The 13202-nt window shown below is 38.3% G+C and overlaps 3 protein-coding genes across 8 annotated transcripts in view; 1 reads left to right on the plus strand and 2 right to left on the minus strand.

Annotated features, from left to right (window-relative positions):
* Positions 1 to 62: 62 nt before the first annotated feature.
* On the minus strand, positions 63 to 4752 carry LOC133839011 (ATP-binding cassette sub-family B member 6). 2 transcript variants are annotated; one of them, XM_062270305.1, is made up of 7 exons: positions 4612 to 4752; positions 3827 to 4142; positions 3563 to 3762; positions 2221 to 2534; positions 1743 to 2147; positions 948 to 1673; positions 63 to 884 (listed from the first exon to the last, which is right to left on the minus strand). In XM_062270305.1, the coding sequence occupies exons 2-7, from the start codon at positions 4121 to 4123 to the stop codon at positions 229 to 231; spliced, it is 2598 nt and encodes an 865-aa protein (XP_062126289.1). In that variant the 5' UTR covers positions 4124 to 4142; positions 4612 to 4752; the 3' UTR covers positions 63 to 228. The 2 variants fall into 2 exon arrangements, with proteins under 2 accessions (XP_062126289.1, XP_062126290.1); XM_062270306.1 differs by having other exon boundaries at positions 4622 to 4712.
* A 974-nt stretch (positions 4753 to 5726) lies between these two features.
* Positions 5727 to 13202, minus strand: part of LOC133839008 (atrial natriuretic peptide receptor 1) — a 46544-nt gene continuing 39068 nt past the window's right edge. For all 5 annotated transcript variants that reach the window (XM_062270301.1, XM_062270297.1, XM_062270299.1 and 2 more), the window contains 5 exons: positions 11417 to 11843; positions 10632 to 11360; positions 10402 to 10563; positions 8430 to 8616; positions 5727 to 8201 (listed from right to left, as the gene is read on the minus strand). In XM_062270301.1, coding sequence (XP_062126285.1) covers positions 6425 to 8201; positions 8430 to 8616; positions 10402 to 10563; positions 10632 to 11360; positions 11417 to 11843 — 3282 coding nt within the window. In that variant the 3' untranslated portion in view covers positions 5727 to 6424. The remainder of the gene's footprint in view (positions 8202 to 8429; positions 8617 to 10401; positions 10564 to 10631; positions 11361 to 11416; positions 11844 to 13202) is intronic.
* On the plus strand, positions 8653 to 9502 carry LOC133839013 (uncharacterized). The gene is made up of 2 exons (XM_062270309.1): positions 8653 to 9042; positions 9097 to 9502. The coding sequence occupies exons 1-2, from the start codon at positions 8799 to 8801 to the stop codon at positions 9432 to 9434; spliced, it is 582 nt and encodes a 193-aa protein (XP_062126293.1). The 5' UTR covers positions 8653 to 8798; the 3' UTR covers positions 9435 to 9502.

Below are 13202 nucleotides of genomic sequence, written 5' to 3' on the forward strand. Positions count from 1 at the left end.
TCTTCGTAAAAATGCTCTTGAAGAGACAAGCCTTTTTAACGAATAAGAAAGAGTTTAGCACCTAAGATCATGTTCATACGTATTAGGTTTACATGTTTATTATTACAATATTACAATAAAGTAGACAAACTCTTGGACTCAGAAAAGCTGCTCATGTACAAGTACAACAAATCACAAGTAACAAATATTATGGAATTTAAGCTTAACAACTAAGTAGTACTATGCGTTTTATTGCCATCTATGTCTCGATTGTTCTATTCCTGAATTGGTATTCTTGTTTGGCGCTGTTGATTGATTCCCTGACGTGAGGTTAGCATTGCCTTCTACACCCGTACCTTGACCTGTGGTAGGCACAGTTGGGTCCGTGTTCTCTGCTAAGTTTTGTTCCGAATCAAGATTTTCTAATTGCTGTTGCCACATGTCAGCATAAATGCCATTATCGCGTTGCAAAAGCTGTTCGTGACTACCACGCTCTACAATGTTGCCCTCCTTTAGCACTAAAATCTCATCTGCGTGTACAATTGTAGACAGACGATGAGCAACAATAATTGTCGTCCGATTCGTACACACTCGAGCTAATGCAGCTTGAATATTTCGTTCTGTATGTGTGTCTAGTGCCGAGGTAGCCTCGTCCAGTAAAACAATAATTGGAGATTTAAGAAGAGTTCTAGCGATGGCCACACGTTGTTTCTCACCGCCACTTAAGCGCAACCCTCTCTCACCGACTTTGGTTTCGTAGCTTTCGGGAAATCCTAAAATTCTTTCGTGTATATCAGCTGAGCGCGCTGCCTCATAAACTGCATCTGCAGATGATCCTATTTTGGCATACTCAATATTATAGTAAATTGTATTGTTAAAAAGCACCGTGTCTTGAGGCACAACACCTAGAAAAAGATCAGAATTGAAATTTTTTTTGAAGCATTACAAATTTTGCATTTAATTCTTACCGATTGCTTTACGCAAACTTTGCTGTTGCACCAATTTGATGTTTTGACCATCGATGGAAATGGCGCCCATTTGAACATCATAGAAGCGGAAGAGCAATCGCATGATTGTGCTTTTGCCTGCACCTGAAGGTCCAACAATTGCCACAGTTTTACCAGCAGGTACTGTAAAGCTAACATTGCGTAACACCATCTTCTCTGGTGAATAGCCAAATGTGACATTATTGAACTCGATGCCACCACCAGCCGTAAGCAATGGAGCACTGCCTGGCGCATCCACAATTTCTTCTTCCTCACGTAGCAACTCGAACATATTTTCCATGTCCACAAAATTCTTTTGTATTGCACGATAATATGTACCAAACCAGTTCAATGGCATATAAAGATCCATGAGATAAGTGGAGAAGAGTACAAAGTCACCCACCGTCAATGTCTTATGATGTACGACCAAATAGACGCAGAGTAAAGATCCCGCCAACAACCCCAGACAGAGTATTATATTTTGTGCGGTGTTGAGCATATTAAGCGTCAGCATTGAGAGAAACTCTTCTTTTTGGTATTTAAGTATGGCATCTCTATAACAATCGACTTCATAGGTCTCGGCTCCATAGTATTTAACCGTTTCAAAGTTGAGCAGTGAATCCACGCTTCGAGCACGCTGCTCATTGTCAGCCAGATTCATGCGTCTCTGGTATTTAGTACGCCACTCCGTTATAGCAATGGTGGAAGCTATGATAAATCCAGAAAAGTATTTAAATATATTTAAAATTGGCGTACTCATTATGTTATTGGACTTACCTATATATAGAAACATGGTGACGAATACAATTAGGCCGAACCACCAGTTGAAAGCGTAGATAAAGAATACCACAGCTACAATCAGATCGAGAATGGTTGGCGTGATCGAGAAAACAATATAGTTCAGTAAATTATTGATAGAATCTGTGCCGCGATCCATTATACGCAGCACTTCGCCCGTTTTCCTTTGAAGATGCCAACGCAACGATAGCTGATGCAAATGCCGGAACAAATCAATTTCGATTTCTCGCGTCGTGTACTGTTGGACCCGAATCCACAAAAAAGTTCGCAGATTGTTGAACAGACCCATGCCACCAGTTCCACCGCCTTGCAAAAACGATAAAGTCACATAAATAAGCACAAAGTCCCAACGAAATGAGATTGGCTCAATAGTCAGACTGTCGACTTAAGGGCAAGAGAAAGAGAAAAACATTAATTAACATAGCCGACTTTTCATAATTGAGACAATATGACCTACCCAAAAGTTTTCGATAAATGGGTAAAAAGAGTTTAATCACACGACCGGCTATGAGCAATCCAATGCAGATAATAACAGAAATTTGAAGCATTGTATCCTTCTTAGGCCATAAATATGGAAAGAGCGTGCGCAGTTTACGCCAGCCATTTCTAAAGGCCGATCCGGATGGAACATCGCTTGACGGTGAATTATCCAGACGCTGATGAGGATTGTATGGTGCCATAATACCTGGTGCCTTTAGACCAAGTACAAAAATAAGTAACGCACAAAGTGATCGTGTAACAAACATTCCCATTTCGATTTCATCTTTATTGCTGTAGGAGAAAAAATGTTATTTAAAAATCAATATATAATGATAGATATGTTTTAAATGTTAAATACTATGAGCAACTAAATTTTTTATTTAGTTATCACAAAAAAATTGTAAATAAGATCAATTTACTCGAAAATGGATGAAATTATTATTATGAAATTGGATGCTAATTTACAATGTACCGTAGATTTTTTTTCATAGCGTTTTTTAATGCGTTCAATGCCTTGAAAATAAAGGTTTAAGTTCAGTCTGTTCAGTTTCAAAGTCTCATAAATAAATCATTCATAATCATTTATAACTGTATAGTAATATGTTAGGCAGAAAAAAACAAGTAAAGAAAGCTACAGTCGAGTGTACTCGACTGTGAGATATACTACCCATTTTGAATAAAAGCAATATATTTTGCAGTATTATTCTCAAAATATACCAAATATACTGCAAAAATACTAAAAATATACCAAATGGTATATGTGGTATATCGATATAGTACCGCATTCAAAATATACCATAGACGGCACAATATACCAGATTGTCGGTCAAAGCAACTCAGACCCATAGTAAGTAGGCGTTTTTGCCCATACAAAAGTATTTCTTTAATTACTTCCACAATTTTTTCCGATCGAAACCAAATTTTCAGGGATCATAACTACTATAGCTATTACTGTATATACCAAAATTTGTAACTCTAGCTTTAAAATTACGCTTGTTATTCGATTTTTGATTTTCAGGGGCGGAAGTGGGCGTGGCAAAATTTGAAACAAACTTGATCTGCGTGCAAACATAACAAATGCTGTCGAAAAATTATAGCTCTATCTCTTATAGTCTCTGAGATCTAGGTGTTCATACGGACAGACGGACGGACGGACAGACGGACAGACGGACATGGCTATATCGTCTCGGCTGTTGACGCTGATCAAGAATATATACTTTATAGGGTCGGAGATGCCTCCTTCTACCTGTTACATACATTTCCTGCCGGCACAAAGTTATAATACCCTTCTACCCTATGGGTAGCGGGTATAAACATACTTCCTTAAATGAAACCACCAGTCCTCATGGCCTAAGTTCACGATTGCCAGTGCTTCATTGATCAGCGCCAAAGTCCAAAAGAGCAACAAAATCAGACCATGCCCCCGAGTCGGAAGAGAAGGCAATTGGTAGTGTCGTTCCTTGACTATGAGGCAAATAGAAAATGGATACGCGAAACACACGACACACGTGTAAAATATCTGTGAACGATATCGGAAGAAAAGATAAGCAATGTTTTCGGGATTAGTTAAATAGCACACGCACCATAAAGCCATAGACTGCACTGTCTGCATAAATGCGAGCATTCAAAAAGAAACGCAATAGCGCGAGAACGGGTACAAAGAGCAGCAAAAACAATTGTACAGCATAGAGTCGAGATTTTGATATTTGAGTGGGGTCCATGGGTGTGGCATATTTGCGATACATCAAGAGCTGGATACTCCCAAAGAGAAGCAGGAATCCTCCGAAAATTGCCGGTCCCACAGTGTCCATAAAGCAATGCGAGATTCCATGTTTGGTCCAAATCTCGCTAAGCGTGACATTAGGTGGGCAGTACAGCATTTTGTATGCTCAGTTATTGCTGAAATGTTAAAAAAATGCATCTATTGTAACAAATTTATATGTTAAAAGCCATCCGCAATATTGACGAAGAAGCGTGCGCAAAATGTGATATTACATTATTACAAGAGGGGGTCGCGCGCATACGAGCGAGCAGTGTGAAAAGGTTTAACATTTAATAGAAAAATTTATTTCATTAAATATTTACTTTGGCAAATAAAATCGTAAAAAATCGTTCTCGACTATTTCACAATGTTTCTCTTTATTACGAATTCGGGAAAACCACCCAACTTATCAGATAAATTTAAATGACATCAACATTAAAATTGTCTAATTGTAAAAGATAGTATCGAAACAAATAAAAATAAACTTGCAAATCATTTACACTATTGACTTATTCATGTAATTTAGACGTATAAATTATGCAATTACCCGATTTTCATTATTAGCTCAAGATAGATTTGTCACCATATATTAATTTTTGCCCTTACCTTAACTTACGCTAAGCGTAGATTTCGAATCTGCGTAAAATATTTTATTTTATTTAAAGCAATTGTGCAATGAACCGACAGAAAGTGCCGAAGCAGTTCTATTTATTTACAACTCGAAGCTAAAGGTGGAAGGAACATCGATTGCATTATCGATGTATTTTAATTTTTCAACATCGATTGATGAAAAACTTCGATGATTTTTTAAGGCCATCTAATTATGAATATTATAAGTAATTATATTTAGCATCTAGATAAAGAGTAACATTTATAACATATTTGTAAATTTGAAAGCGTTTAAGTATTTGAAATTATTGTAGATATCGAATATATCGAACGCTGGTATGCAGTTAATCTTTAACTTATTCTAGTGTTGGGAAAACCTTTTATTCCAAGTGTGTCGACTCGCTCAGTTTGCATACTTGTTCACAAGTCTCTTTATTCTTTTCTCACTACTAACTCACTGCTGGTTTGATAAGTTGTTGCCAGTTGCCGTTGATTTACCAAATAATAAATAAATTACGAAATAATAAATAAAAATAACACTGGATATTTTTGGGTGGATACATTTTACAAAATATGTTGTATCGATTAAACAATTGTGTTTCATCGTTAAAGACATTATAAACTGGTTTTAGAGCCTATTTACTAAAGAATTAAAAAAAAAAAATAACAAAAAAACAGGTCAAAGAATGAAGGCAACTGTTCTCAAGCGAGTACAAAAATCAAAGTAAGCAATGAGCGAAAGTGATGAGTGACCAATTAGTAACGAACAACTGAGCAACAAAAAAAAAAAAACTTAGTGGACATGTTCCGCATTGAGCAGCTCGCTCTTGCTTACTTAATTCAACAAGTCTCACCTTCAACATTAATTAATATGTGTAAATTAAATTAATGGAATATTTAAATTAATTTGTTAATTTGGGTATTTGTTGTTCCGACCAAAACATAATACATAATAATAATAGAAATGAATTCCATTGTTTTTAATTCAATGTTTTTCGGTGTTAATCCCATTTATAATATTAGCAACTTATAATTTTAATTTCAAAGTAGCAATTGCAGCAATCGCTAATTAGGAAATATTCGTGGATTATGAATGGACAAATACAAAAATATTAAAATAATCATTTTATGTATATTTGAGCAACATAGAAATATGTAAACATAAATATTTATTTTTAAAATTTGCTAAGCCGTCTTTTTTTAGTTTTTAATACTTTAAATGACAAATATTTTTTTGTCTTAACATTAAACTATATTAAAAGACACATAAAATGAGTTTCAGAGTTGTTGAATGAATATTCTAAGTGCCAGGAACGAATCTATTGGAGTCAAAACTACTTGGACAATTATTTATATTAAATATTAACATTACTTAATTGAGGCGTCTAAATGATACATAATACATACATAAGTTAATTCGGATCTAAGATCTAAGATAAATTTACAGTTTTCGAATTAATTTATTTCTCAGTTCCAAGTCAACATTTTTCTAAGTAGAAGTTACGAACTGAGACAGTCTTGTACATACTCCAGTAAACATACATATGTATTTATATGATCTATATATGGAATATATGTAGTATGTACCAGACTATGGACTCTATGTACTACATCCTACTGGGACGTGCTCTTATTGATGTACATAGGAATTTTGTTTAGTTATATACTAAGTTGTTCAACTTGGATTTAAATTATTATCACAAACAAGTATATTTAATATGCATCATTACGAGTAGGTACCAGAAGAAGGTCTATTGGACCGGAAATCTTAAGTTTGCCTCGATTAGGCAATGAGTCTTAATTTTTACAGCTATGAATTGATTTTGGCCAATAGTGGCTGCGTCACAGCATTGCCTCCCGTTCCAAGTGCAACTACAGGTGGTCGTGGAAAATCTTCTGTTATAGATAGGTCTTGTCTGTGTCCGTGACCATGCCCATGACCAGAGCCGTGTCCATGGTTATTCGAGACGGGTGTAGCCTTTGATAGAAACTGCTTATAATTCTTGACTAGATAGCCATAAGGATTATCGCCACTCAGGCCTGGAATGTTCTGATTACTGCAGCTGCTTCCACTCCGGTCCAAACTGACCACTGTCGCAGCTGTTGGCAGTGATGGAACTTTATTGCTAAGCAACGGGGTTTCATCGCAATCGGCAAACTTTATTCGCTGTCCACTGCCCGTGCTGCCAGTTTCTGTAGCGGCAGTATCGCTACGACTTGTCCTTAGCAGTGTTGAGATCGTGGGCGATGGTTTTAAGCGGTTCTTTGTTTGCGGTGTCGGTTGCAAAATGCCACTCAGATTCGAACTAGAGGTGGATTGCGCATGGTGGCCATGGAGTATATGGCTATGAGTGTGGCTTTTCAGCGTTCCACTCAGTGGCAGGCGAAAGTGTGCTAGTTCCCAACTATCGCTAGTAGTTGTAGGCACACCATTTCCGTTTTCCCTTGTACTTTCATTGCTGTTTCCATGTCCTTCTGCTTCCACGCTGCGTAACGAGCGACTGCTGTAGATGTCATATGGATGTTGATGTTGCCCAGCATCTAAATAGTAATTATTTTCCTCAGTCTTCTGTTGCGCATTGTGGTCGAAGCAGTTGCCATTTAGCTTCGGAGAACTGGAGCTAATCTTGCGCTTCACCCGCAGATTGGGCGAGGTTTCCTTGTCTACGGATGGGAGCGCTAAAGTCGGAACTGCTGGTGCCAAAGATGTCACTACGCCCAGCTCTGAGTATTGTTTGTAGAAGGCGTGTGACTGATGTTGTGGTTGTTTCAGTGATGAACGCCTCGTTAGCATTAGTTTTTTGGGCGATATCAGGGAATCGGGCATCGGGTTGGGCATCTCGCCCTCGAGCCAGTAGGTTAGCATTTCACCCTTACCCTTCATGGGTACTAGGCCGCGTCGTGTGGTAACAAAGCTACCGAACTCATCCAATGCCAACTTGGTTGTTTCACTAATATGAATCTTTAGCGCTTCACCGTTGGACTCCATGCGTGATGCAGTGTTTACAGTGTCCCCAAAGAGACAATATCGAGGCATTTTTTGGCCAACCACTCCTGCTACACAGGGGCCAGTGTGTAGGCCAATCCGGAGCTTTAAGCGATCACTAGGTCTGTGATGTATCCTGAAGTTGTGAACTGCTTCGAGCAGGGCCAATGCAAGGCGAGCAATTTCTCGGGCATGATAATTCTCATTGCGTATTGGCAAGCCCGAGACGACCATGTAGGCATCACCTATTGTCTCCACCTTGTACACATCGAAGTTCTCGACAATGGAGTCGAAGCAGGTATATAGATCGTTAAGAAACTGAACAACTTGCATGGGCGTGCTCTCAGCTGAGATCGCTGTGAAGCCAACAATGTCGCTGAAGTAGATAGTGACTTGGTCAAAGGTCTCGGCTACAACAGGTTGTCCGCTGATCAACTGGGCGGCGACACTCTGGGGTAGTAATTGATATAGCAGCTTTTCGCATTTCTTCTTCTCTTCGAGATAGTCTTGGGTGCGCTCCTCGACTAGCTCCTCCAGATTATTAGCATACATTTCCATGCGCTTCAGTAGATTGTCAACAATATTTCCGGTCTCATTATCCCTGCGGGCGCACATGAAAATTAAAGAAGTCAGTAGAAAATATTAGAAGGCAATCGCTAATAATTTAGTTAATTATTATTCGACAAAAAATTGAAATGAATTACGTAGTTAAGATGGAATACAATTTTTTCCAATGCTTTATTATACATTTTTATAGAATAATAAAATAGATTCCATCAATGGATTAATTTTTCGAATTTTTAACTCATGTCTGTATTTAAATGCTTACTTATTGAACTTGCGAATCATGGATTTGAGAGTATTGAAGTCTGGTCGCTCCACTGGATCTTCAGCCCAACAGCGTTTTATAATACCAATCACGTCCGCTTTGGTATCGCCGCACTGCTGTAGCTCTGGACGAAAGGGTTTACCCTGCATTGCCTGCCCTTGATAAGTTTTAACCAACTCAACGATCTCTGCAATTGTAGAGAAAAACTGTGCAGTAGCTGTCATTTCCTTTGTATTTCAAACAAAATTAATAGCAAAATATTGTGTCTCAGTGTTTTAATTTCGCATCAAAATCGATGTTTGTCATGGACATCACTGACTTTCATAACTAGTCGCATATTAAATACATCACATTTAGTTAGCTATAATCATGTCATCCAACCTGCATCATCTGAAGTTCTTTTGTCCGTACTTTATGACTGTGGAAACGATTGAAGATCTGTTGACAGTTAGTAAATCCTGTCATAGCGACATTGGTTATGACATTAAGAAATGTCGCGCTCCCAATCACTATAATGATCGAGAGGCCCTAGTCGAGATTAAAATTCGAAATCTTTTGATCCATACTACGCGGGAGAGCGGAGGCATAGAGATATTTTCCCTTCGACCAAGACGTTAGTAATTTTAATGGTACACAAACTTTGGCTAATATTTTCATACTGTTTCAGAGCCTACTGATGCAGAGATTATTTTCGGAGATTGCAGTTGCAAGATGCTGTTTTGTAATCGAGGAATATTTAAAAGGGGCTGGGATAAATCTCGCATCGGTTGGTTGTGGGATCTGGAACACTTGAACCGATTAGATAAACTTTATCATATCTGGCGGGAATTCGGTTCAAGTAAGAACTTCCCCCACAGATTGAGGGACCCACCATTAATTACAATGCGGCGTACTGTGGTAGAGAAACCTAAAAAAGTCGGATGCTGGAGTTGGCTCCGCAACAATTGTGGTTACGTTTCTGATAGAGAAAGTTGGGATGTTGCCCAAAGTGGCCTAAGAATATGACTTCTATTTAAAGTTTTGTATGTATTATTTTTTGGAGAGTATTAAAACGAGTCGGAGTGGTAAAATTTGATTCGAATGCTTGCATTCTATCATTGTTAACATACGAAAAAATTCCTAATACTCTTTTGAACACATATGTATTATTTTGTATAATCTATTTTATCAAGAATGCGTGCATACTAAGGCTCGTATTCATATTCACACAAAGTTATTCAAACTATTCTTTTAAACTACATTTTACACAAACAAAAGACACAATTTATCTTTGGTTCCTTCCAACTTGTAAGAAGTAATTGCCAACTGGCAAAAGACTGAACTCAGCCAAGGAGTTAAATCAACTCAGAGTATAATTTGATGTGCTTGCCAAGTGGCTGTCAAGAGCTGCAATGGCCTGGAAACTTGCAAACAAACTTTCCATGAGCTTATCTGCATTAAATAAAGAGCTTAAGAGTTACATCAGTGCTCATGCTGAAGTATACAATCATTTACAAAATAACTGTGGTCCTAAAAGTGTCTTAAATCTTCATCATTAAGCAAGAAACAGTCGATAAACATAATGAGCATAGTACTCTGAGAGGATGTTCCAGGTGAATAATTTCTGCTTAAATAGCACCTTAAAATGTTATTTACATCCGAAATTATTTTAAATGTATTTTAAAAATACTAATATTATTATTTGAAGAGAATAGCGAAAGTTTCTGCTGTCAGTGCCTTAGAAATACATAAGTTAGTGTTGATTTTAATTATATCTAACTACATATTATAAATAAATATTAAAAAAATAATCGATTTTATAGAAAGCTTGAGACTGAATCAAATTAACGTCTATGCAGTCAGTGCCTTATAAATAGGTTTGTGTTGATTTTAATTATATCTAACTACATATTATAAATAAATATTTAAAAAAATATTAAATGATTGTTTAGAAAGCTTGAGACTGAATCAGATTAACGTTTTTATTGCATACCTTGAGGCGTCTTGTGTACACAATTGCCCAAATAAAATGGACCTTGTCTTGTGGTTATCTCGTGAACAATAATGCCAAATGAGTATACATCGCCTTTTTGAGTTCCCTCTGGAGCACGGTGACTCTCCAGCCTTAATAATTCTGGAGCTGTCCACAGGAGTTCTGGTACAGAATTTGTAAAATTTAATACAATAGCAACCTCGAAGTAATGTGAAGTATAAAGTACTTACTCCTCCAATAGGCATGACTATTACAGTTTTCGATGTCACTTTCAACATCGTTATGAGTCCGTCGCAGGCTATGCAATCCGAAGTCGGTAATCTTCAAGACAAATCTTGAGTCGACCACGCAATTGGAGGACTTAAGATTTCCATGGGAGCGAATGTCAGAACTGTGAAGAAACTGCATGCCACGGACAATGTCGTGCATCAAAGACAGTTTGAACATCCAGTCCAGTTGGAATTGCTCGTTTTCCAGTATATCCTGTAGCGAGCCCTTAGGACAGTATTCGGTAAGAAGAAAACTCCGACGCTGATCTAGACAGGCACCATAGAACTTGACCAAGTGATCGTGTTGCAAATCCTTCATGCGCTTTAGTTCCAGCATTAGGCTGCGCGATAACACAGTCTGCACATTTTGCACTTCGATGGACTTAATAGCCACCTTGCTTTTCCTGTACATACCAACGGGAATGAAGATTTGGCGATCTCCATTGATCGATACCATGTCCTCGGACATAAGAGTAAGCTGCGAGCTTTGCTTGACTAGCGAGTGGAATGAGCCGCGCATGCCATGATCTGCTGAATCACGAAACATGACATCCTCTAATGAGACCTTCCAGCTCATCGAATTGATCTCCGCTTCAGCTATGTAATGGCGATATCCAAAGAAGAAGCACACCGCCATTATGATTATTAATGTGGCAAGAATAATCGAGAGGATCGCATAACCAGGCAACGCTATAAAAATATAAGCAATTAGTTATCGTTATTTTTGACCTTGAGAATTGACATACAATTGTCTGGACAGAGTGAGCCATCATAACCACATATGGGACGATCGGGTGGCGCTTGCTCCCGACCTCCAGCCCAATGGATTTCCTTTTCCGATTCGAACTCTAAACGATTGTGCAGAAAGTGCGCGACAATCTCAAAGCGACCTGTGTCGGGATTCATATCCAGCAAGGAATATGCCGAAATCCGGTCTCCATTCGAGTCAATTGTCACGTTACCAGTGATTCCAGTGAAACTACGATTCCACATGCGACGCACAATATCCGTACCATTAATGGGTCTGGTTAGCATGTTCGGGTCTTCGCGGATGCTCTCATTGAGGGCGTTGGCATACAGGAGGACGCCATCGAAAAAGGAAGTCACGAATGCTGAGATTGGCTCATTCTCGCTAAATGTGTAATTGTATTTGGCAGATGCGATGTCTTTTATCTGCAAATGGTTTAACGTCCCATTAGACATTACATATTCTGTTGTGGTACTAGTAGTGTTTGCTCCTTGTTTGAACTCATATCTAGCTATCTCCGAATTTTGAGGTTTTATTGCCTTAGCACCCGTGAAATTCAATTACGTCGGCGATACGTTGAAAATGCATTGGTATCAACATCAACATTCACATCAACATCGGCAACAGGGCCAGCAAAGGCAACGTGAAAGATGCCAACGACGACTTTTTGCCAGAAGCCCAGTGGAAGTTAATTCAGGCCGTATATTGTCAGTCGAGTATAGAACTCAACCCCTAAGGCATACTTTGGTTGGAGGGAGATATTTTGTCGTCTGTCGACCCTTTTGACAGTTTCAAGCACCTGATTTGCTTTTGCAATGGCCGAGTAATGTCAATGACGCAAAGAAAGAGCTACAGAAATGCGGCAATAGTCGCAATCACAGCGTGCTGCATAAAACAGGACTGGATAATAACTTAAGAGTCTTCGCGAGGACTCTCAGTCTATTGAAATCGCTTGTTATGTATTTTGAATGAAATTATATTCACTTTATAGGGAGTGAAAAGAAAATATAAATACTTTATTTCTTAGTCTCTCTGCTCTATTATGCAACTTCATCAGCTTTTGAATAAATAGAGGTACTGTACTCTTAAGCTGTATTTCACGTAATCTCTTTTTTGATACCTGGGACACCACAGATCTCATACAATTGTTGACGAATCAGCTGCTGGAAGGCGTAACGTGTTAAGTGTCATTAGCCATAGTTGGGAAAGCGGATGTGAAGCAGCTTAAACCCTAAAAATGGATCAAAACAAACGCCATTACAGAAGTCACTTGCACATGTTGCCCAAGAGTGGGCTAATGCTTTCAGCTCGACTCGTTGTTTTCCTTTGCTGCTATAGTTGTTTCTCTACGTGAACAATGTTTACGATTTGGGGGTTTCATACGTATATAACGTAGTTGTAGTATGTGCACTCACACACTCATAGGTACATACATATGCAAAATAGGCTGTTCTTCGAGCACGTTCGCTGCTATCGGATTTGCATCTGGCGGGAGAAACCAAGTAAAAAAATTTTACTACTACTACACTCGACTAAAATATACCCCGTGTATGCTAATTAAGAAACAATTTACACAACTATGTAATTATACTTGTAATTACTGTATTGTAGATACGAGAACATATAGTATTTCTTAGGGTCAGAGATATCTCTGACCACATCCATAATCCATTATACGCTTTCTTGCATCGTAATGGACAAAGAAATAAGAAAAAGCCCTCAACCAACCTAGCTGGGAGCAAAAACAATTGTGAAACAGTTCGGTTTTTCTTGGTTCTTCAATT

Source organism: Drosophila sulfurigaster, chromosome 2R (assembly GCF_023558435.1).
Source record: "Drosophila sulfurigaster albostrigata strain 15112-1811.04 chromosome 2R, ASM2355843v2, whole genome shotgun sequence".
Taxonomy (NCBI): Eukaryota; Metazoa; Arthropoda; class Insecta; order Diptera; family Drosophilidae; genus Drosophila; species Drosophila sulfurigaster.